The sequence below is a fragment of the Triturus cristatus genome, chromosome 4_2 (genome assembly GCF_964204655.1).
Source record: "Triturus cristatus chromosome 4_2, aTriCri1.1, whole genome shotgun sequence".
Lineage (NCBI taxonomy): Eukaryota > Metazoa > Chordata > Amphibia > Caudata > Salamandridae > Triturus > Triturus cristatus.
Genome location: NC_140586.1, coordinates 63,137,655 through 63,162,218, shown reverse-complemented (window position 1 = coordinate 63,162,218; position 24,564 = coordinate 63,137,655). Strand labels below are relative to the sequence as shown.

The 24,564-nt window shown below is 44.2% G+C and overlaps 1 protein-coding gene across 1 annotated transcript in view; it reads left to right on the top strand.

Annotated features, from left to right (window-relative positions):
- The window catches only part of LOC146832981 (complement C3-like), a 1,056,379-nt gene that overhangs the window by 557,453 nt on the left and 474,362 nt on the right, over positions 1-24,564 (top strand). The window contains exons 26-27 of the mRNA XM_085600524.1: positions 13,231-13,390; positions 14,664-14,759. Of these exons, the coding sequence (XP_085456650.1) occupies positions 13,231-13,390; positions 14,664-14,759 (256 nt within the window). The remainder of the gene's footprint in view (positions 1-13,230; positions 13,391-14,663; positions 14,760-24,564) is intronic.

The window sequence follows — 24,564 nt, the reverse complement described above, 5'->3', positions numbered from 1 at the left end:
GTCTTCAGTACGGTGTCTCTTTCCAGAATGTCAACCCATCCCCTGTCATAGTTCCACCATACATAGTTATTTTTCTCTGACTATTTTTAAATAACACTGGTCTTTGTAGTCACATATTTTAAACTCCTATATTAAATCTAAGTTGATAATTTTCAATTATGAATTTATATTAGAGGTTGCCCTTTCCACCTAACAAGAATCATGTAATTAATATGCAATTATAATACATCATGCAATGTTTTACTTGTTGCCTGTCCCATTGTGTATTTTGTACATAACTTTGATTATAGTTTTTATTTGTAAAGTGCTCTCACACCTTTGGATCATCTTTGCACTGCATGACCTATGACTAAATAGAATTAGAAATGCTTGAATCCGTTGATGGATGTTTCTGAAGTTGTGAGGAGGGAATCCTCAGAAGCCAGGCTCAGGACTCGAGACCCACCGGTTCAAAGGAGAGATCCCAAAGCAGAGCTGCAATGGGTATGAATTGCTGCCCTAGTAAAGACAGACAGTCTTCCTTGAATCTGACAGTCTTAGATGCTGGAAGTCAGAACTCAGGTGTGGCACCATTGGTGTGTGCTCTAGAAATATTCTGTCTACATGGTGAGGATGCAGAGGATACGGTGTCAGAGTTTGAAATTATGTTTTATTGCTAGTTGGTCTAGAAAATAACGCTAGATCTGTTGGAAATTGGATTGGAGACACGTTGGCATTTAGGGCTTATTGACTGGTGCTTTGAAATGACATTTGGATGGGTTGAAATATACTTTTTAAGCCCGGAAATGTGGCTGAAGGGTGGCCAAGCCTCCCTATGTTGCCTAACAATATCAATTTATATGCTGAAGTTTGAGATAAAAAAATACATAGAAATGAGCTACAGAGAAAGTTCAATTTCTATTGTGTAGGAGTGGTGGGGGCCTTGGAAGTTCGGGGCCCTGGGCAATTGCCCACTTTGCCTTAAAACATCTCTTGAGGCCAAAGTGAGCAATTCTGATCCTAGAAGCAATAGTCTCAAGTATCTTTCAGGGAGTTTTGAAAAAATATCGAATTAAAAATATGATACATAAATATTGAGTCCAGAAAAAATGTGATGTCAGAAATATCATGGACATGAATATCGTAGGTAAGAATATAATTTTAAGACTTGTTTTTAATATTGGTGTAAAAAACATTTTGTAAAATGTATATACTTTTAAAAAAAAACAATTTTATTTGTGTTGTAGGTTCATTTGTGTGTTATTATTTCTTTTTTTGCAATTTTGAAAAATTATAAATGCATTTTTAATGATTATTTATAATTATGTATTAAATAATATATATATGTTAATATGTTTCAGGAACGATTATGGGTTTTTATTGGAAAAGGATTAGGAGATTATTGAAATGTGGGAATCATATTTTGTATGTAAATTTGTTTGTTTAATACATTGTCATTTATTTAATTATTACTTTTTTTGCATGCTAGAAATTGGGTCTCTAGTTGGCAGAGGAATGCACCTTGTCCAAATAGGGACCACAATCCTAGTCAGGGTAAGTCAGATACACACCCTAAATTAACCGGTGCTCACCCTCTCGTAGCTTGGCACAGAGCAGGCAGGCTTAATTTAAGAGGCAATTTAAGAGGCAATTTGTAAAGTATTTGTGCAACACTTAAAACAGTAAAACAGTGAAAACACCACACAAAAAATCCAAATAGAGCGTAATTTAAGGAACACAACAAGACAAAAACGACAAAAATCCAATAAGTAGAACTGGAGATAGGAATTTTGAAAGATTAAATGCAATACAGTGCTTAAAAACCTTAAGCGCCAACTGGGGCAATCTGGTCGCACTGCACCGGCTTAAATCTGAAGAGTCAGGCTCACAACGATGGAGCTCAGGTCTGATACAGGAGTCACGCAGGACCCGCTGCAAACAGTACCTTCTCGAAGGATACGTTGATTATGAGAAACAAGCCGCGAGGAGCAGTCGGAAGTGATGCGTTGGCCTTGATCCTTAGGATTGCAAGCAATGCATTGGTTCCAAGTCGCGCAGTTGGAGATGCATTGTCACCAAACCCTTGTGATGAAGGCGATGCATAGTTGTCGAGCCGCTCAGATGGCGATGTGATGTTCTCGAAGCACCCAAGCATCGGTGCCGAAGGAGATGCATTGGTTCCGACCGGCACAAAGACGACGATGCATGGATTTGTATGCTGTAGCAAAGAAAGTCCACTCCCAAGGGCCCTGGACTAGATTGACACCACTTGGCAAAGTAGGACTCACAGATGGCAGAGTTCAGGTGCTGGTTGGAAAAAAAGAAGTGCAGACTTTGATGTCCCTTAGACTTCCAACAGGAAACAAGCCCTTTGAGCAACTCAGGGTTCAAGTGATTCAGGTCCAATCTTTCTCACCAAGAGAAGGAGGGAAGCAGGTAGGTCAGCACATCATAAAATAAGTTCTTCCAGAACAGCAGACTAGCAGAGTGGCAGTTTTACAGCAGCCTAGCAGTCCTTCTTCCTGGTAGAATTTTCACAGGTCCAGAAGAGTACTGAGTTGGTTATGTCAGGGGTCCAGTACTTATACGTAGTTGTGCCTTTGAAGTGAGGAGACTTAAAAAAGAGGCCTTTGAAGTGCGCAAAGTACATGCCCATCCTGCCCAGATTCACAGCAGGGGGTTATGCAGCTCTTTGTGTGAGGACAGGCACAGCCCATTCAGGTGCACGCATCAGCTCCTCCCTCCCATGCTGCCTAGGATGGCCAATCAGAATGTTAATGGCCCATGAGGATGTGAATGGACCATCGGGCACACCTAAGGTCCCTTTCTGTGCGACTGTCTGGAGGGAATGCACAAAACCCAGCTGTCACCCACCCCATAATCTTCCAGGGTTGGGGGCAGCCTAACCCGGCAGGATAGGCAACTGGTCATAGTAAGATGGCAGAAAAGTGCCTATGTCCTGGGTATTGATTTATGATAATGGGTATGAAACCCCTCTATGGCTTCTGTAGGTGAAGTCAGATGTATGGAGGCGTGTGCCCCAAAATGATGTCTATTGTGTCCAATTATGTGGAACTATCGTCACACTCGGAGGTTCCTTGAAGCATGGAGAGGAACCCATCCTATGTGGCTGCAATGAGGCGTCCCTGCAGTCCCCACACCTCTTCGCTGCAGAGTGGCACCACCTCTCCCCTGCCACAGCATATAGCCATTGCTTGCTTCAGCGCTGCACTCGGGAGTGTTGGGTCTCCCACTGCATTGCAATTGCCCACCTGACAAGTAGAATCGGCAAGTCTATACATTGGTTAGAGGCAATGCACACTCTTCTACTCCTGTAAAGGTGCAGCAGGTCACATCATCCAGGGAAGAGCTGCCTGTAACCCAGGTGAGGGCTGCACATACTACCGCCCAAAGCATGCATGCTCTCATACAGCTGCAGAACATCTGCACTAGGGCGCAACATCGAGGACACTAGGGTGTTACTGCAGGGTATACTATATTTTGTGAAATTTGGCCAGTGTCAGTTAGGCTCTGTGCAATATGTCATGTTGAATGTACTGAAAACAGGCGTTGCGGGAGACCTTTCACTGGTACAACAGTGACCTGTGCCACTGCTTTTGGGTCAGTGCGTACAGAATGCCCTGCTGCCTGGTGTGCCAGAGTGTTGCCAATGGGTATTGCAGCTTATTGAAAATGGCTTTTGTAAGCCAGTAAATCAGGTGATGCCCATTTCCAATTGTGTGGAGGTAGGCTCTGTATCAGTGATGCCCCACAAACGCTCTAACTCTGCTGCAAGGCACCTGTGCATCAAGAACTAACTAGCTAGGAGACCCGTTTGCTCCTTCAACAGATTGAACAGGATGAGTACCCCATCATGGAAGAGGTCACCTAGAGTAGCAACCCCTGTAGGGTCCCAGAGCTCCATTCCCATATGGTCTACAGAGGATCAGAAGATATGAACGGAGCTGAGGAGAATTTCTGGCATGTACCCAGAAATCCAAAGCAGGAGCCACAGTGCTCTGTGATAGTACTCATATGCCACCTGAAGGAGGCTATTTGAGGATACCGGCAGTGCCAAGCCAGGGAGGAACAGTTCCCCTACCAGAGTTAACTTTAGTAAAATCATATACTCTTGATTGAATCCACCAATAAGCAGGTTCCTGGAACACTTTTAAAATATATGTAAACCTTGTGTCTATAGAGAACAAACTGCATTTTTAAATGCAAGGACTAGTCTAGAAAAAGTCTCTGAGAAGCTAGAAAGCAGACCTTCAGGGGGCAAAGCTGCAGGTGGGTGTCTGAGTAGGAGGAGTTGTCTTTGGGGAGCCACTGGATGAGGTCACGGTGAAGATTTCTACGTTCTGACTTAGCCGCTTTGTTGGAAGTCAAACATCTATAGGGGGATGAAATTGAAGGCATGAGCTGATGAGAGTTCCACGTGGCTGAATACACCTTTGGAAAAGGACTGCTGAACAGGATTTGCTGCAGTGGAGAAGAATGTAGAGGGAGCTGCTGAGAAGTCAGGCCGACCGGTGATGCAACATGGGTAGATAGACAAGCTTGTTGGTCCCTGTCTCTTCTCGGTTCTCAAAGCAACTTTAGCCCCAAAATATTTTAAGTCCCAAGATTTCGGTTTGGCTATCTGGGCACATTTAACAACACAATGAAGCAATGAAGGGTCCAGGACTGAATGGGCAGTCTTTGGGGAGTTCGGACCCATTCATAATGGGTCCAGGTGTGAGTTCAAGACGGTTAGAGCCTTTTCTGTCCCTGGGCTCTTATTAGGCGGCCAGTCAACTAGCCCATGGAGTCACATTGGTAGTTCTTGGCTCAAGAAGTGGATATGGGCTCAAACAGCAGGGCAGGTCTCTGAGGGTACAAGGCAGACTTCAGATGGCAGAATAGTCCCTGCAGGTGCAGCAAAGCAATCCTCTGAACAACACAGTAGGTCGCAGCAACAGAGTACTTCCAGAGGTCCCGAAAGTAAACTGAAGAGTGGGTCAGAGGGTCCTATTTTCATAAACAAAGGGATCCACCCACGAGTACAAGAGATCACTCGATTACTCAATGTGTATCCCACGGTCGTGGAGAATACACATTATTTGTTTAAATACCCCTCACACACCAAAAGGGCCCTTGGTGTCATGCTTCATCATAGGGGTCTTCCTGCCCCTCTACGGGACAGGGCGTGCTACGACCTACGAATACGCGGGAGCACTGTTGTTAATGAGACAGCTATGTGTGATGCGGGGGTGTGAGAGGAAGGGTCAGGAGTGGATAAAGAGTGAGTTAAAAAATACCTGGCTCTCAGGTCTAGGAAAATTTATTCTGCCGGTCGAGCTGGTATTATTAAAAGGTGGGGTGAGGAGGGTATAAGCCTCAATGAGCTATAACTCCCAGTGGTGTCGACATGTTTCGAAGCTTCCCCAAGCTTCTTCGTCAGGACCGTAAGGATCCCTTCCTGTCACTAACTGTGTTGTGTTTATAAAAAAGATGAAAAAATTAAATGATATGTAAAAGGAAGTAAATAACCTCCACGGAATAAATGCCTTAATAGGTCTTACATAGTCCTATTAACCTAGAGGAAATAAAAGGCGAATTAATTAAATAGGAAGTAACTCAATCCATTCCGTGAGTATGGTGATCTGTAAAAAAAGTGAAGGGTGCTGGTCTCTTTAACGCTATCGATAACGTTATCACGTGATCTGTGGTGAAGTCACTGTGTGATAAATGGACATACAACATAAAACATAACACACGCACACAACAGAAAGCACACACTCTATTTGAAAAAAATATAGTTCAATGTATATCCATGTCACAGTAAAGATCCCCACAAAGGTATAGACATACTTGCTAGCAGAAGATAAGTAACCTCATGAGCTCGTAAACCGAGTGGTGGGCGTGCCAAATAGGCCACCTGCATGAAGAGAGGAACCAAAGAGGACAAAGTTGGCCAATGATTAAAAATATTAGCGTTGTCAAAACGAATTATCAATTTCCACTGAAACCGCCGTACTTACGACTCCAGGGATCAGTGTCCCGCCAGATCAACCACCCCGGTCGGCTCCGTCGATGGAACTGAATCGGAGGGTGCTATGTTTAAATAGCTGCATCAATTAGGGAAAAAGCGCGAAAAAAGTGAATGCCCAATGCGCGCTGATTCTGCACGTAAGGACCCGGAAACGGAAGTGGACCGTCCGGGTCATTCCTACTGATTGACTGGGCCATGACTGAAGATGGAAGGACCCAAGGAGATGGACCGGGGTGTCCAAATACAATGCCTGACTCATAAATAGGCAAAAAAACTTATTTTGCAAAAGAGCTGAAACAGAGTAAATGCCATAGTTATTTACCCGTCTAGGCTCCCACAGGGAAAGTCGAGGAAGTTGTTTGTAGTTTACTGGGACTAGTGATCAAAATGGTCCCCCAGACGACCCATATCGAGCCTGGAATTACAGGAGATGGACCTTAGGGACATAGGTGTCCAAACTAAGTGCCCGCATGAATTCTATATCAATGCACATAAAGGGTCGAAAGATTGGCAGTTTAAGTGACCAAAGGGATTTTGAGAGAGCGTAATAATAGAGGGCAAGAGGAGTATAAACTTGCACTCAGTCTATGTGTATGGAGGGAGTGGTATAACCTCACATGGAAAAGAAAGGGTTCACAATAGTGATAGATTACATAGCCCCATATCATTAGTGACGATCTGACAGAGTGGCAAAAAAGCACAGTTATATGGATTGATTCCCAGAATAAATAGATGGAATCCACATTCATAACATTAGGAGGGAGGAACACTCCCACTGGAGACGGAGAGGTATCTGATAGTTACAGCTGTGGAATTATCGCCCCAGATACACAGGAGCTCCAGTGAGGTGTTAGAGCTCCAGAAATAAACACAACACAGTTAGTGACAGGAAGGGATCCTTACGGTCCTGACGAAGAAGCTTGGGGAAGCTTCGAAACATGTCGACACCACTGGGAGTTATAGCTCATTGAGGCTTATACCCTCCTCACCCCACCTTTTAATAATACCAGCTCGACCGGCAGAATAAATTTTCCTAGACCTGAGAGCCAGGTATTTTTTAACTCACTCTTTATCCACTCCTGACCCTTCCTCTCACACCCCCGCATCACACATAGCTGTCTCATTAACAACAGTGCTCCCGCGTATTCGTAGGTCGTAGCACGCCCTGTCCCGTAGAGGGGCAGGAAGACCCCTATGATGAAGCATGACACCAAGGGCCCTTTTGGTGTGTGAGGGGTATTTAAACAAATAATGTGTATTCTCCACGACCGTGGGATACACATTGAGTAATCGAGTGATCTCTTGTACTCGTGGGTGGATCCCTTTGTTTATGTACTATTGACCGGGAGGAAGTATCCACCTCCACCACTCGCTGAGTGGTACCTCTCTACTCCCCTCTTTGTTTTCCTTTATAGGTCCTATTTTCATACCTGGCGCCTTCTTTGCAGTAGGAAAAGTTTCTACATATCCTACTTTGAAGTCCTTGGAATTTGCTGCCGTCCCTGTCCTGGCTCCAGACTGTCTGCATGAACAATGCAGAGGTTACAAGTTTTTTGTGTGATGGCCTATCCAGGCACACCTAATCCCTTTATTGTGTGTTTGTGTGGGAGGAATAAACAAAGTTCAACTGCCAACTACACCCAGTCATGTGACCCATGAACAGGCTGCAGGCACCAAATAACTGGAGCCGGAAAATGCCAACATTCTAGGAGTGGCATTTTCAGAACTGTGACTTAAAATCCGACTTTACCATTGAGATGGATTTTAAATTACAATTTCTCAGACACCAAACATGAAATCTTTACCTATTCCCAATGATACATTAGCACTTAAATGTAATAAGTCAACCCAATGTTATCCTATGGGAGAGGAAGGCCTCAAGGAGTGAAAAACAAATGTAGGAGTTTTTCACTATCAGGAAATTTAAAACTTAAAAAGTATATGTCCAAGCTTTTCATTATAATGCACCCTGCCCTATGAGCTACCTAGGACGTAACATAGTGGTAATACATGGGGTGTTTAAGGCTTGGTGTGGCGGTTATTTTGCCAAGTCGATTTGGCAGTTTAAAGCTGCATTCAGGCAGCAATGGTAGACCTGGATTATGGTTTAAGGAGCTACTTGAGTGTGTGGCACAATATGTGCTGGAGGCCATTAATTTACAGGCCTTGGCCAGATGGTATACCACCCTACTAGGGACGTATACATAAATTAAATATGCCAAATAGGTGTAAGCCAATTTACCATGTTTTATGGAGTGAGCACAAGCACTTTAGCACTGGTTAGAAATGGCAAAGTACACAGAGTCCCAAGGCCAACATATATAAATCCTGAAAATAATAGGAGGGGTGAAAGCAAAGTTTGGGGTTGACCCTGCAGAGAAGGCCAAGTCCAGCAGCTCTATTAAGTAGCCATCAGCTTCCATATTCCATCATGCCTTGTACTGGCAATTTCTCAGGAACCCCAGTACTCTTTGAGGCTGAGTATCACATTCCCATTCTACATATTTGTACCCATCCTAAAGCCTAGCAATATTTGGGATTTTCCAGGTAAATCCTCCTCAGTGAGTCCGTTTGGTTTTGGTGCCTGGTAGATGAAGTGCAATTTCTTGCAATGAGCCTCCTCCAAAGTGATACAGCTTTCACAGAAAGGGTTAGCAATTTAGTACATTCTTGTCTGTTTCAGTAAGAGTGAGAGGTGATGTTGTCTATTTCAAAAAGATTGTTGTTGTCAGACACATGAGGAAATCCTCGAGGACTATATGCACTTCCCTCAGTTATAGCAGGTTGAGATGGTATTTCATTTCATTTCTGGACTAGACACCATGTATCATCAGAGCACAAAGGAACACTCCCTATACTCTCAGGAATACATCCTGTAGTATCCATGGCTTCCGTAAATCGTAGTGAAACAGCATTTCTTCCTTTAAATGCCTCCAGAGGCACCACCAAAGGCAGAGACTGCCTTGCTCCTTCTCTCTGTCTGAAACAGTAGAAGTTTGTCTTTGCAGCTGCCTTACTATTGGCTCCACTGATCTCCAAACATTGCTGCCGTGGTTTCCAGTCAATACTCATTCAGGATGATGAAAATGCATGAATAAGTGGAGCTCAGAAGGAAAGTTGGGTGAATATTTGCCTGGAGTCCAGGACATTTCTAAAATGTTGGTAATACTGTCACCTCTGAAGGAAACACTTTTTTTATTTGCTTGCACTCAGTGAAGATGCTTGGTAATTTAGAATTTGCACAGGACTTTAGGTTTATTTCAGGAAATCAACCCGATCCCCCAGGCAATTGAGAGGAGGCAGCATAGTACAGATAGATGAAGGTATTTTTTCATCTAGAATGTGACACAAATACAACCAGAGTGTGCCACCAACACTACCATGAACAAATGTGGAGCCAGGCTGAAGGGAAAAATGTTATACTGAAAATATGACTTCTCAGCCACAGACCTTAGACATGTCCTGTTTTCTCCTGCCATGAGAATGTTGAAGGAGGCATCTTGCAGATTTCTTGTGCACTTCTCCAATGGAGGAGAGAGAACTTTTGATACCGTGCTTATATATGAATCATTTCCTTCCTACTCCACTTGCTTGAAATCGTCAGGGCTGGTATTGATATGATTCCACTCTTTGGAGCATTATTCTGAATACAGAAATGTCTTGAATGAATTCCCTTCTCTGTCAGGGAGGGTTGAACAGGTCCAGTAGCTACTGCTGTTGAAAGGTGTTTGTATTCTTATGCAAAATATTGAGATGAGGGCACTTTCTTTGATGGAAACACTGGCAGCTGTGTTTTGAAAAGAAAAAGTGTACCACTCATGCATGATATTGAGCACCAATTTGTCTTTGCTTGCTCTTCGCCATTCTTTGAGGTGATGTGTGATACCCACAACTTTCCGAATGAGGGCCCATAGGAGGGGTGTTTGGAAGTCCTTGCCTTATTGTGGGATGGAGCTTCTCTTTCAAGGCCTTTGGTTGCTGATTCCTCTGCTCCTAGATGTACTCCTGTGCTTTTAGGACTGACGTTGCCGTTGACGCTGTTAGTGCTGCCGGTGAGTGGTCTGAACCCTTTTCTGATGTTGGTTGTTGCATCTATTCCTTGGTTTATAGTGGGATGTAAAGAATACTTTCTTTTGCAGCGTGAATCTTTCTGGATTCACTATGCTGTGCATTATTCCGCGATCTGGTGATTGGGTCCGGATTCGTAGTCTTTCTTTTTTTTTTTTTTCGTAGCCCAGGTGGGCGACGACGTCCCACCATTTGGTGTACCTCTCGTGACGTCAGCGTGCTTCCTGCGGAAGTCCCACCTTTGGGACGCAATCTTCAGATTCTTTTTTCCGCTGTTGGGTCTCGATCGTCAACGAGAAGCTCCAGAGTTTGAACGAAGAAAGAAGAAGAGCACGAGTTTCATCGAAGGAAAATAAAGCAAAGACTACAGAGAGGAAGAACATAGAGCCGGGACGACGACGAGGTCTTCCTTCACACTTCCTCATCTATGTGGGGGACCAAAAAGCTCAAAAGGAAATTCAAAAGCATCGAAAATGGAAGATTTTGAACAGTAGAGCCTGAAGTATCACTGTAGATCTGTTTTGAAACCAGCAGGCTTTCGTTCAAGATCGCATGTAAGTCTGTCATTTTTCTTAGGGAGTTTCTTCCTAGAGTCGCTGCATCAGTCTACATAACCAAGTATTGAAACGCACTAAACACTGCTGTATTACTGATTGTTTGCCCACCATACCCGCGTTACTACACACTTTCCTTTCATCTGTTTCTTTGCTCTCCTTATCAGGAGGCACAGATGTTGCCTGTGCAGTTAAATAGTGCTCTCTCACCCAAAGCGTGTGGCTTAAGAGAAACTTTTAAGAAAGAGAAATCATACTTCCGTGATCTACACTTTTTAGTAGTCTTGGGGCTGCTGCTTTGGCAGTTGGGAGAGTTAGAAATTTCAAAGTGTTTAACGCTGTGAATCCTGGCAGCACTGAAAGGAGAAGTCTTATCACTTCTCTAGGGTTGCAGGGGGCCCTAAATCAAAAATATAGTTGTCTGCAGACCTTCCAAGGATTTATGTAGTTCTGTATCTCCTTTCTCACTGCTCATACCACGTGAAATTTGGTGATGTCGTTCTCCAGCAAATCTCTTGGAAGAGATCCTACTGGAGAAGTTGGCTTGTATACATTTTTCAACAAATCTGATGTGTCAGTATCAGTTTCCCTCCTGGGAGTAGAAGGTGTTGGCATTCTTTTGCATTTACATTTCAAAGGATTTCGCTGACAGTGTGTTTCAGTCAGCATCAGGGACTAAAGTCTTCGGCCTGAGTCGAGTGCAAGGTGCCCTAGGCTTCTGAAACGGATGATTCAGTGGTGGAAATGAAGAGAATAATTTAGACATAAAAGACTTCTATAGATGAAATAGCCTCTTATCTCCAAGAGAGAATGACATTTTCCTTGGAGTGATGACCAGTGGCAAGAGAAGCTGTTGCAGAAGTAGAGGTGGTTGGAAAGGAGTTTGCACCAGGTCGACCACGAGAATCATTAATCAGCTGTGGCAATAAAACATTTATTTTGTTAATGCCAATGTGTGACTAGTTGTTGTTGACGTCAAAAGGCACCTCTTCTTTGAAGTTGTGATTGATATGTTGTCAGTCTTTGATGGTGAACAAATCGCGTGGAACCTTATAATTATGTTGATGGCTATAATGTTGAATAGGAATGATGCAAAAGTCAGGAATGCTTTTTCTTCTTCATTTCCTTGAAAACTACCTTTTACCTACACAGCACCCTGCCCATAAGGCTAACTAGGGCCTACATTTGGGGTGACTTATATGTAGTAAATGGGTAGTTGTAGACGTGGCATTCACTTTACATGCCACGTCACTGCGTCAGTAAACTGCTTGCTCAGGCCCTACAGTGGCAGAGACCTGATACAGGTTTGTAAGGCTACTTCGGTGGGTGGCGCAAGCAGTGCACCTAACCTACTAGAAGCATATAATTTACAGGCCCTAGTTATATGGGATACCACTGTACATGGGACTTACAAGTAAATTAAATATGCCAAACAGGTGTAGCCCAATCTTACCAAGTTCACAAAAGAGAGCACACACCCTTTAGCACCGATCAGCAGTAGTAAAGTGCCCAGTGTCATAAAACCACCAACAACATGTCAGAAAAAATACAGGAGGAAGGCAAAAAGTTCTACGATGACCCTGAAAAAAGGGCCAAGTCCAACACCTTTTCTTCTACATTTCCTTGGAACTCAGGAGCAAGGAGAAAGGTGCACATTTCCTGATAACTCTCGCTTTTACTGCTCCCCACTGAAACGTTGCTTCTTTTTTCCCTCAACTGAATATGTTCACTTACTTCAGACTTCTTTTTGACATCTTCTGACAGAAAGAACAGTTTTCTTCGGAATTTAAGTTAGGTAGGCAGATGCCAGAGAGTACCTGAAAGGCATTTGCAGCCTTCTTTCGGCCACACATGAGACACTTAGCTAAACGTATTTGCATGGTGAAACTTCCTCTGACAAAAAGTGAATCCAATCAGAATTTTTTGTTGAAAACACTCCTGTTTGCAAAAGACATCAAGTCAAATTAAAAATTTAACCAGATCAGGTTTTGTTTCTCTCAGAACGGTCAACAAACATGCTCAGTGTTCAGGTACTCTTCTTGCATGAGACAGAAAAGAGATCTAAGACCCTGAGTCAACTGCCAATACAAAGCTTGGTGAAATGTGGAAAGTGCAGGCTTTTTTAAGGGAACACTGCCAAATTCCAAGTTTCCATGGTTGATACCTATCTTGCGCTGTATTGTTTTCTACTTTTAGACAACAAACATAGAATTTCTGCTGCAGTATTGTTTTAAAGTAAGTTTTAAGGTTTATTTGGGTATATTGTTCAAAGATAAACACTCTGATTTCAGAAACGTTAGCCTTAGGTATTTTGCAATAGTTTATCAGTATTTAGATACATCTTTTATTCCATAAAAAAATATGGGTTATATTTATGAAAAACTGTTCAAAGATCACACACCAGGGCCGAAATCTTCAAGTGTTGTTATATATTAGTGAAGATCCAACAATACAGAAAAACGTTTCCAAAAAGTGTTTGGGGAGATAATTCTACCACCAGAATCAAGTTTCCAGAGGAAAATCTATGCATACTCTTATCACTCAGATTTCTTGCCACCAAGTTTCTGTCTCTCATCATTTTGTCCACACTTGCAGGCTGACTGCCTATGTGGTCAAGATTTTCGCCTTGGCTGACAACCTGATCGGCATTCAGAAGGACGTGATCTGCGGTGCAGTGAAGTGGCTTATCTTGAACAAGCAGAAACCAGACGGTATTTTCAAGGAGGACCAGGCTGTGAGCGAATCAGATATGATGGTATGTGCTAATTTACACTTCTCATGAGGAACTGCTAACTTGCTTATTTTGGGGAAGACAGTCAAGAGCATTGATCCAGAAGGAGTTCATGCTGAAGCCACTGTACATCACCATGAACTCCACCATTTTGTGACTAAGGGCCTCATGTAGGTAGCATACCAGTTACCACTTCTAAAATACCGAACGATACCGAATCGGTATTTTAGAAGTGGTAACTCGTATGTAGGTAATGAGTCGGTATTTTTTACCGATTCGTTACAATTCGGTAATTACCGAATCGGTATTTACCGATTCGGTAATGAGGCATACCTTCCCATTGATGGGAAGGTATGCCTCATTACCGAATCGGTAAATACCGATTCGGTAATGGGGGGAACACATGCAAGGGTGGCAGGGTGTCACATTGACACCCTGTTGCACCCCTGATTCGGCCATGTGTGCACATGTGGCACACATACATGCCCTAAGGGCATGTATGTATGCCACATTGCACACTGCTACGCGCGTAAAAATGCATAAACACATACATTAATTATTTACCACCAACTATAAGTTGGTGGTAAATACCGACTCTTAAACACACCCACACACTCCCCCTACATCTCGATTTTGGTTTCGGAATTTACCGAATCGGTAAAATTACCGAATCGGAAAAGTTACCGATTGGGTAACATTACCGATTCGGTATTATTACCGAATCGGTAATTTTACCGATTCGGTAAATTCCGAAACCAAAATTTGTCCCCCTACATACCAATAGCCAAAATACCGGTCGGTAACGGTATAATTACCGAAAATCGGCCGTTACCGACCGGTATTTGGCTACCTACATGAGGCCCTAAGTATCTTCTTCAACGTGCTCTGAGACACTGTTTAAAAACAGAAACACAAAAACAACAGAGGATTCAGAAAACATCAGCAGCCTTAGTGACCAAAGTGAACTTTGTGCCTTAAAGATGTCAACAGACCTGTATTGTCAACACATTATAATCAAGTGCATACTAGATTTACATACAGTAATACAAAGACCACTTTGGCAAACTATTCTGCAATTTCCTAATTTGTTTCAAGAGGCACAAAACATCCAGATGCAAATCAAATTTGTGCGGGGTTAAGCTGGACTTCACGGATTTCTTAGCTCCAGAAATTGAATGCAAACTGTTTTTGCACTTTTTTGGCATGGTTTTAGAATGTTTTGCAATTTTAGCAATATCTTGTACCTCTGGCTTTAAATAATTATAACTACTTGTTTTTCGGTCCTTTTCTCGTAAAGGGTGGTGCCCGTGATAATGAACCGGAAGCATCTCTCACTGCCTTTGCACTCATCGCCCTTGCAGAGAGCCGAGAAATATGTAGAGCTCAAGTGAATGTAAGCATTTTCCTTCACCTTCATCAATGTCAAATTGCTTCTTTGACTTGTTCGAGGTGCTGCAAGGCCCTCTTCTGTGTACCACCTCAATGAAACAGAATGGGTAGCCAATTATTTCTGTGTGTGCACCCACATTTTGTTGCAGTTTTTCCCCTGACATAAAACAAAACCAGCACCAACCTGCTACACATTTGCAAGACATACAAGGTGACTTTAATTCAACCTGGCATTAACCCCTTCGCTGCTAGGCATTTTCCCCCCTGTGCTAAACCTATTTTTGGCTATTTGGGGTAGTTCGCGCTTAGGCCCCTGTAACTTTTTGACCACATACGGTATCCACGCCAAATTTGCGTCCTTTATTTCCAACATCATTGGGATTCTAAAGGTACCCAGGGATTGTGGATTCCCCTGGAGGGGACCCAGAAATTACAGCAAAATTTAGTTTTTGGGGGGAAAAATGGAAAAAAGGGCTACAGATTAAAGCGTCTGTTTCTTCCCTGCAACTGGTATCAAAAAAGGGGTTGTAGTGCTGAAATCACCATTTTCCCAGAATTCATGGACAAGCAGACTTTTGTCAGAAAACCAACATTTTTTACAAAGTTTTGGCATTTTTCCTGGACATAGCCTATTTGTGCTATTTTTTGTGCTTTCAACCTCCTTCTAGTTAATGGTACAAATGGGTGTGAAAGCAATAATGGATCCTGGAAATCTATACATTTTAGAAAAGTAGACACAATTCTGAATTCAGCAAGGGGTCATTGTGTAGATCCTCCAAGGTTTCTTTATAGAAACTAAGGGCATCATTAGGATGAGGGGCGGATCCTGACGGAAAACAGGACCGCCTGCCATATGTGCGGCGGTTCCTTGGGGGATATTAGGATGTGCCTGCCACACTGGCGGGTGCATTACGCATTTTTAACATTGCGGCGGGTGGTGCTTTCAGCAGCACCCGCCGCAATGCCAAAAGTGCATGTTGTGCATGCACATGTGCCCACCCACGCCCAACATCCTGGGGGCCCGTAATGGGCCCCCAACTTGAAAATCCACATGCCTCCATGGAAAGGCTGCCTCCCGCCTGCATCCTGATATGGATGGCGGTGTCTAGCAGACACCGCCACCATATTAAACCCTTTTCCGCCCGGTCGACTTGTCGACCGGGCGGAAAAGCGACAGACGGTCTTCCCGTCCGCTGCGGTACCCCCGCCATACTAATATGGCGGGGAGAAATGGGTGGCAGGTGGGGATGGATGTAGGGCGAATCGCCACCGCCATGCGGGCGGAGACGATCCGCCCTACATCCTAATGGACCCCTAACAGTTAAATAGAGGAAAGATTGAAAAATTGTTGAAAAAAAACAGCCATTTGTGTCAACGTTTTCACCTGTAACTTCTTCTAATTATGACAGCTGTTTGAAAGCAATATACCGTTACATCCACTGGACCTTTCTGGTTGTGGGGATATTTAGGACTTTTAGATTCACTGAGAACCCGATGAACCCAGAGCCAATAACTGAGCAGCAACTTGCGATTGTTTTTTATTATGTATGGGTATATAGCAATTATTCTTGGAAAATGCACACATGGAAAAATCGGTATGAAAGACACCAATGTATTTCCGAAATGGAAAAAAAATATAGAGTTTAGAAACAGTAAATATTTGCACATTTTTGAAATTGGGAATACCCATACTAGCATTAGAATTGTAGGTCATTTTTCAAAATGACTTCTTTTTTGCACATTGTCTTTCATTTGGAAGGCAGAAATGCATTGAAAGTCAATATGTAATAACAGTTGCTCTACAATTCTGTGATACCCTAAGTCTCCCAATAAAAGTGGTAGCTCACTTGTGTGGGTAGGCCTAGTGCCCGCGACAGGAAACGGCGCAAAGCGCAACGTGGACTCACCATATTGTCACATTGAAAAATTACCTCTTTTTTGCTAAGTGCCTAGCTGCAGTTTTCAAACCCTAGCTCTGCCGGCACCTTGGGAAACCTAGCAAACCTATAAATTTTTTATAACTAGACACCCAGGGGAATCCAGGATGGGGGGACTTGACTGGCTCTCACCAGGTTCTGTTACCCAGAATCCCTTGCAAACCTACAAAATTGTCAAAAAAACAAACACATTTTCCTCACATTTCTGTGGTGGAAAGTTCTGGAATCTGCGTGGATCCACAAAATTTCACCCACCCCGCGTTCCCCAAAGTCTTCCGAGAAAAATAGTTCCTCACTTGTGTGGGTAGGCCTATTGCCCGCGACAGAAAACGGCGCAAAACGCAACATGGACACACCACATTTTCACAGTGAAAAATCACCCTTTTTTTTGCAAAGTGCCTAGCTGTTTATTTTTAACCCTAGCTCTGCCGGCACCTGGGGTAACCTGGCAAACCTATACATTTTTTAAAGCTAGACATGCAGGGGAATCCAGGATGGGGTGACTTGACTGACTCTCACCAGGTTCAGTTACCCAGAATCCCTTGCAAACCTAAAAAATTGTCCAAAAAAACACATTTTCTTCACATTTCTGTGTTGCAAAGTTCTGGAATCTGCGTGGATCCACAAAATTCCACCGACCCGCGTTCCGCAAAGTCTCCTGGGAAAAATGGTACCTCACTTGTGTGGGTAGGCTGAGTGCACATAACAGGAAACGGCGCAAAACACAACATGGACACACCACATTTTCACAGTGAAAAATGACTCTTTTTTTGCAAAGTGCCTAGCTGTAGTTTTTGAACCCTAGCTCTGTCGGCAGCTAGGGAAACCTAGCAAACCTATACATTTTTGAAAACTAGACACCCAGAGGAATCCAGGATTGGGTGACTTGACTGGCTCTCTCCAGGTTCTGGTACCCAGAATCACTTGCAAACCTAAAAAATTGTCAAAAAAACAAACACATTTTCCTCACATTTCTGTGGTGGAAAGTTCTGGAATCTGCGTGGATCCACAAAATTTCACTCACCCCGCGTCCCCCAAAGTCTTCCAAGAACAATGGTTCCTCACTTGTGTGGGTAGGCCTAGTGCCCGCGACAGGAAACGGCGCAAAATGCAACATGGACACACCACATTTTCACAGTGAAAAATGACTCTTTTTTTGCAAAGTGCCTAGCTGTAGTTTTTGAACCCTAGCTCTGTCGGAAGCTACAGAAACCTAGCAAACCTATGCATTTTTGAAAACTAGACACGCAGAGGAATCCAGGATTGGGTGACTTGACTAGCTCTCTCCAGGTTCTGGTACCCAGAATCACTTGCAAACCTAAAATATTGTCAAAAAAACACATTTTCCTCACATTTCTGTGGTGGAAAGTTCTGGAATCTCTGTGGATCCACAAAATTCCACCCACCCCGCTTTCCCCCAAGTGTTTTGAGAAAAATGGTACCTACTTGCATGGGTGGGTCAAGTACCCGCGACAGGTAAGGCCCCAAAACCTATTGAGGCGACATCAAAATTACCTATCACAAACCAACCTGGTTTTGCAAGGGGGGTCCCATGAGTTTTTGGCCCGAGGCTTGGCGGTTATCTAGGGAAACTTACCAAACCCACACATTTCTGGAAACTAGACAACCGGGGGAGTTCAGTGAGGTATGGCTTGCGTGGATCCCCCAGCATTCTCCTACCCATAATCCCCTGCAAACCTCAAATTTCGCTGAAAAAATGTGTGGGTTTGGTTGGTTTCTCTAGATGGCCACCGAGCACCGGACCAAAAACTCATGGGACCCCCCTTGCAAAACAAGGTTGTTTTGTGATTGATAATTTTGATGTCTCCTCAATACGTTTTGGACCCTTGCCTGTCGCGGGTTCTTGACCCACCCACACAAGTGAGGTACCATTTTTATTGGGAGACCTGGGGGAACGCAGGGAGGGTGGAATTTTGTGGATCCAGGCAGATTCCAGAACTTTCCACCACAGAAATATGAGGAAAATTTGTTTTTTTGACAAATTTGGAGGTTTGCAAGGGATTCTGGGTAATAGAAGCTGGTGAGAGCCAGTCAAGTTACCCCATCCTGGATTCCTCTGGGTGTCTAGTTTAAAAAAATGTATAGGTTTGCTAGGTTTCCATAGGTGGCAGCAGAGCTAGGATTCAAAATCTACAGCTAGGCACTTTGCAAAAAAGGGTCAGTTTTCACCTTGAAAATGTGGTGTGTCCACGTTGCGTTTTGGGCCGCTTCCTGTCGCGGGCACTAGGCCTACCTACACAAGTGAGGTACCATTTTTCTCAGAAGACTTTGGGGAACACAGAGTGGGTAGAATTTTGTGGATCCACACAGGTTCCAGAACTTGCCACCACAAAGATGTGAGGAAAGTGTGTTTTTTTGGACACATTTTGAGGTTTGCAAGGGACTCTGGGTAACAGAAGCTGGTGAGAGCCAGACAAGTTACCCCATCCTGGATTCCTCTTGCTGTCTAGTTTTAAAAAATGTGTAGGTTTGCTAGGTTTCCCTAGGTGCCGACAGAGCTAGGGTTAAAAAACTACAGCTAGGCACTTTGCAAAAAAAGGGTCAGTTTTCACTGTGAAAATGTGGTGTGTCCACGTTGCGTTTTGCCCCGTTTCCTATCACGGGCACTAGGCCTACCCACACAAGTGAGGTGCCATTTTTCTTGGAAGACTTTGGTGAATGCGAGGTGTATGGAATTTTGTGGATCCATGCAGCTGCGAGAACTTTCCACCACATAAATGTGAGGAGAATATATATTTTTTGACAGTTTGAGGTTTGCAAGGGATTCTGGGTAACAGAACCTGGTGAGAGCCAGACAAGTCACCCCATCCTGAATTCTCCTTGGTGTCTAGTTTTCAAAAATGTACAGGTTTGCAAGGTTTCCCTATGTGCCAGCTGCATTAGGGCCCAAAATCGACAGGTAGGCACATTGCTAAAACAAAGTTGGTTCCTAGTGGGCTTTCTGCCGCCCTGGGTGGGAATTGGGAGGGGGTTGCCCTGATATGCCCCAAGGGGGGCAGACAGACTGTGGCTATTTTGTGTAGGGGTGGGGGCATTGGTATGCCCATTCTGGGCATCCCCCACACCCACGCATATAAAAAGCCAGCGTAAACGCTGGCGCTTAGTGGGCTTTCGGCTCCCCCCGGGGGACAGATCAGAGCCACTGCCCCCATCTGCCCCCCTCAGCAGGCAGAAAGACTGGAATTTCTCGTGGGGGTGGGGGTATTGTCATGCTCATTTTGGGCAGCCCCCACCCCTACACGAATAAAAACAAAAATCACTGGTTTCTAGTGGGCTTTCTGTCCCCCCGGAGGGGCTGAAAGATTGGGATTGTTGTGGGCGGGGGTGGGGGCATTGGCATATCCCTTTTTGGCAGCCCCCACCCCTGATTTAAATTGGCAAAATATCCCTGGCATCTAGTGGGCTTTTCGTCCTCCCGGGAGGCAGAAGGGCTGTAATTTTGGTGGGGGGGTATTGGCATGCCCATTTTGGGCAGCCTCCACCCTAATTAAAAGTGCCCCAATAAAATCCCTGGTTTCTTGTGGGCTTTCAGCCCCGCCGGGGGGGGGGGGCAGAAAGACTGTAATTGTTGCGGGGGAGGTAAGGGCATTGGCATGCCCATTTTGGGCAGCCCCCACCCTAATTAAATTGCCCCAAAAAAATCCCTGGTGTCTAGTGGGCTTTCTGCCCCTGGGGGGAAGATTGGAGGCTACTGCCCCCATCTTCCCCCAGGGGGGCAGAAAGGCTGTAATTGCGGCAGGGGTGGGAGCATTGGCATGCCCGTTTTGGGCAGCCCCCAACCTAATTAAAATTTGCCCAAACAATCCCTGGCGTCTAGTGGGCTTTCTGCCCCCCGAGGGGGCAAATTGGGGTCTACTGCCCCATCTGCTCCCCAGGGGGCAGAAATGCTGTTATTGTGGGGAGGGTGGGGGCATTGGAATGCCCGTTTTGGGCTGCCCCCACCCTAAAAACAAGTGGCCAAAATGAAATCCCTGGCATTTAGTGGGCTTTCTGCCCCCCAGGGGGGCAGATTGGGGGCTAATGACCCCATCTGCCACCCCAGGGGGGGCAGAAAGACTGAATTTGCCCAAATTGTTTGGGGGGAGCAAAGGCCCTTGCCCAAGGGGCTGCTTCCCCCTCCCTGGTGTCTAGTGGGTGGATTCCTGCTTGGGGATCGCCCTCTTGGTCCAACAGTGTGCGCCCCACCTACACTAGCATACTCAAAAGTGATATTAACCATACAGTATGTGTAAGCTGTATACTGATTGTGGAACATTAAACTGACCAATTATACTAAAAATGTTACACCTGAACAAAACTATGATGCACGTACTATGTAGTTGAGAACATAAAGTTCAAAATGACAATAAAAATATGGTTTTTTAATCTGTGTTTTGACAAATAATTTTTATGTTATAGGTGTTTTTATAAATGTTATGATTTCATGTGCTATAAGTGATGTAGTATGCAAGAGTATAAACAGAGCATGGAAAAGGTATGAGTTATAGTTAAAGTAGTGTGGCAAGTGAAGTGACAAGACTGTGTTCAGAGGTGAGCGACATATAGTAATTTGAAGGTGGTGTATAAATTATAAATTGAAGAAATAATTATAACTTTACAATTTTCAATGTTTGTGTATTTTAAGTTGCGTTTGCGTAAAAAGAATACATAAGGGATTTCTAACTCTAAATTATTCTTATCCCTTGGTTTTTTCATTGAATGTTAATGGTTTGTATTTTTTTTAATAAACCCTTGTTTCAAATCACAGTTTTAGTGTCATTGATTGGAGTGTCATAGTGGAGTGTAGTATAGTGCAGTGAAGGAGAATGTCATAGAGTCTAGTGTCATAGAGTGGAGTACTGCAGAGTGGAATAGTGTGGAAATCAAGTAGAGTGGAGTGACATAGCTTACAGAGGAGCAAAGTGTGTTTAACAGTAGAGTGGTGTGCTGTGTCACTTTGTGGAGTATCGTACAGTGGAGCAGCATTTTGTACAGTGTAGTGATATGTCAAACAGTAGAGCTGATTGCTGTACAGTAGAGTGTCATCAACTAGAGTGTCATGAAATGGAGTGTGCTGGAGTACAGTGTCATCAAGTGGAGATTTGTAGAGTGGCATAGAGTGTAGCAGAGTGTTGTAGAGTGCAGTGGCAGAAGTGGAGGTTAGTGGAGTAGAGTGCCATATAGTTCAGTGTTGTCGAGTGCAGTGTTATGCAGTAGAGTATCATTATTTGTGAGAACACAGTGCATGGCAATTTATAGTTAGTGTTCTGGTTAGCGATCTGAAAAGAGTGTGTAATAAGGTCAGCTACTTAAAATGATTTTGAGGTGATAAGCTTTCCTTACAATAACTAAGCTTTAACCTTTTCTTTTTCATTGAATTTCAATGTGTTTTTTAAAAAATTAATAAAAATATCGTTCAAATCACAAAGTCCAGTGTCACAAGTGGAGAGTTGTTATGTGGCGTGTCGTACAGTAGAGTGCAGGAGAGAGTGTTGTGAAGTCTATAGGCATAGACTGGAGTATTGTAGATTGAAATCAAGTGGAGTAAAGTAGAGTGTGGTAGCATATCGTACAGTGTAGTGAAGTGTTGCATAGTGGAGTGGAGTGGTGTTTCATATAGTGGAGTCAAGTATCGTAGACTTAAGCACTGAGTTGGACAGTGGAATGGCATGTCGAACAGTAGAGTAGGGTGTTACAGACTGTCAAAGAGTGGAGTAGAGTGTTTTATAGTGGAGTATTGTGCCACACAATGGAGTATTGTCAAGTGGAGTGTCGTAGAGTACAGTGGAGGAGAGTCTGGTAGAGTGGAGTGCCGTGTCATATAGTGGAGTGGCATATCGTACACAGAAGTTGAGTGGGCTGTCATCGAGTGTTGTACAGTGTAGTACGGTGGCATAGAGGGAGAGGCGTTATCCTAACGGCTAGGGCGGTCGACCGCGAGTCTGGGGAACTAGGTTCGAGTCTCGGCAATGACGTTGAACTTCCTGTGATTCTGGGCAAATCACTTAATCTCCCCGTGCCTAACAAAAATGAACGTGTCCTCATGTAACACAACTGGTGCTATGTAAAGCGCTCTGATACCTGATACCTTTTGGTCAAGTTTGCGCTATATAAAACTCTGTAAAAAAAATAAATAAAGTGCATCGGCAAAGAGTTGATTAGAGTGTCGTACAGTGGTACTGTTATGTTATGTTATGTTAAATTGGTACTTATAAAGCGCACAGCTACTCAGGAAGAGTGTCCGAGCACTAAAAGACCTCAGGGCAGAACTGTCACTGTTACTGAAGGCGAGAGGGGGCTATTGGCTATTGCTGAAATAGCCAGGTTTTCAGCTGCTTCCTAAACGTAAGTAAATCATGCACCCGTCTGAGTGACATTGGCAAACAGTTCCACAGATGGGCAGCCTGAACTTGGAAGGAGCGGCCACCCATACGGGCTCAGGAGAACTTGGGGAGCATTGCCTGCTGCCGAAAGGAAGACCTCAAGATTCTACCAGGGATATAATGCTGAACTCTCTTTCTGATATAAATGGTGCCTGTATCATGTAGAGCTTTAAAAGCCAAGACCAAAGCTTTAAAACAAATCCTCTTTCGAACAGGAAGCCTTTGCAAAGCTTTCATGTGAGTGGAGACCAGGGCCCGGACTGGTGATGCCGGGCACTGGGCAATCCCCCGGTAGGCTGGAAGGTGTAGGGGACGGTTTTGTGACAGGGAGCCGATTTTGTTACTGGGGGCCGATTTTTTAACAAAATCGACCCCCAGTAGCAAAATCAGAAGGCCACCGGTCCGTAACCCACTCTCTGCACTCTGACCTGTGTGCGGGAAAAAAGCACCACTGCCATTGGTGAGGTGACCTCATCTCACGAGGGGGAGTGGGGCTTTTTACCCACGCAGATGTCGGAGTCCACCGTTGTAGTGTTGGTTGAATTTAGTAGTGCGCCTATACTTTCGGTGCCACCACCCACCCTGCCAGGTGCCCTTGGCCCGCCTTCATGTAGGCAGTGAGTGGATGTAGCACCAGAATTCCATAGTTCCAGTGTTTCCTAAGTGGGTGGGTAACCTCCCTCCCTCTGCACCGCCGTTTCCTCGCATGAGGTTTCTTCACAATATTTGAATACAGGCTGGCAGGCGTCATGCTGCTGTTTTCTTTTTCCCTGCCCGTTTGTTCGCTCCGAGTGTGGATTACCAAGCACAAGCTTCGTGGGAGCATGTGATGCGCAGAAGGCAGAGTATTCACCCATTTTCCTCCACTTTCAAATTCTTCTCAACATACCGCAGGCACCTCCAGGTTTCATTTCCAATTCCTTGCCTTGCACTACAAAGGCAGCCGGACTGCTGTGCCACACGTATGAACGCAGTGTTCCTTTTTTTAAAGAAAATACAAATAATAATAAAATATATATATGCGTGCCAGGTCTCAATATATACCTTTTTATTGCAGCATACACTACCGACTGTCCCTGCATGACTTTAAGACTCTTTTTAATGTTCTAAAACATGAGACTGAAATGTCTGTCGTTAATACTTATACAGCCTTTAATTAAGCTGATTCTCAGAAGTAATGGCTCCGTCTTCACAGTGCAGCTACAGCTATTTTCAAATCTAGGCTACGGTTTAGCAAACATCCTTGACCTCTACAGCTGAAAATCAGCCTGAATGGTTCCGGGTTCAAACTCGAATTGTCTTTGGGTTTGTTGGACTGCTACCACTGAAACGAAACAACTTGAAATGTATCTTCAGGAGTGGAGTCGCATGGCCACATGCTAACAGGCCCGCATGCTAACCTCGAGCTAAGGGCATTACGAGGCGAGCACACGTGCTTTTCAATTTGTTTGACTAGCATGTCTCAGACTCGGAATACAACACCCAGCAA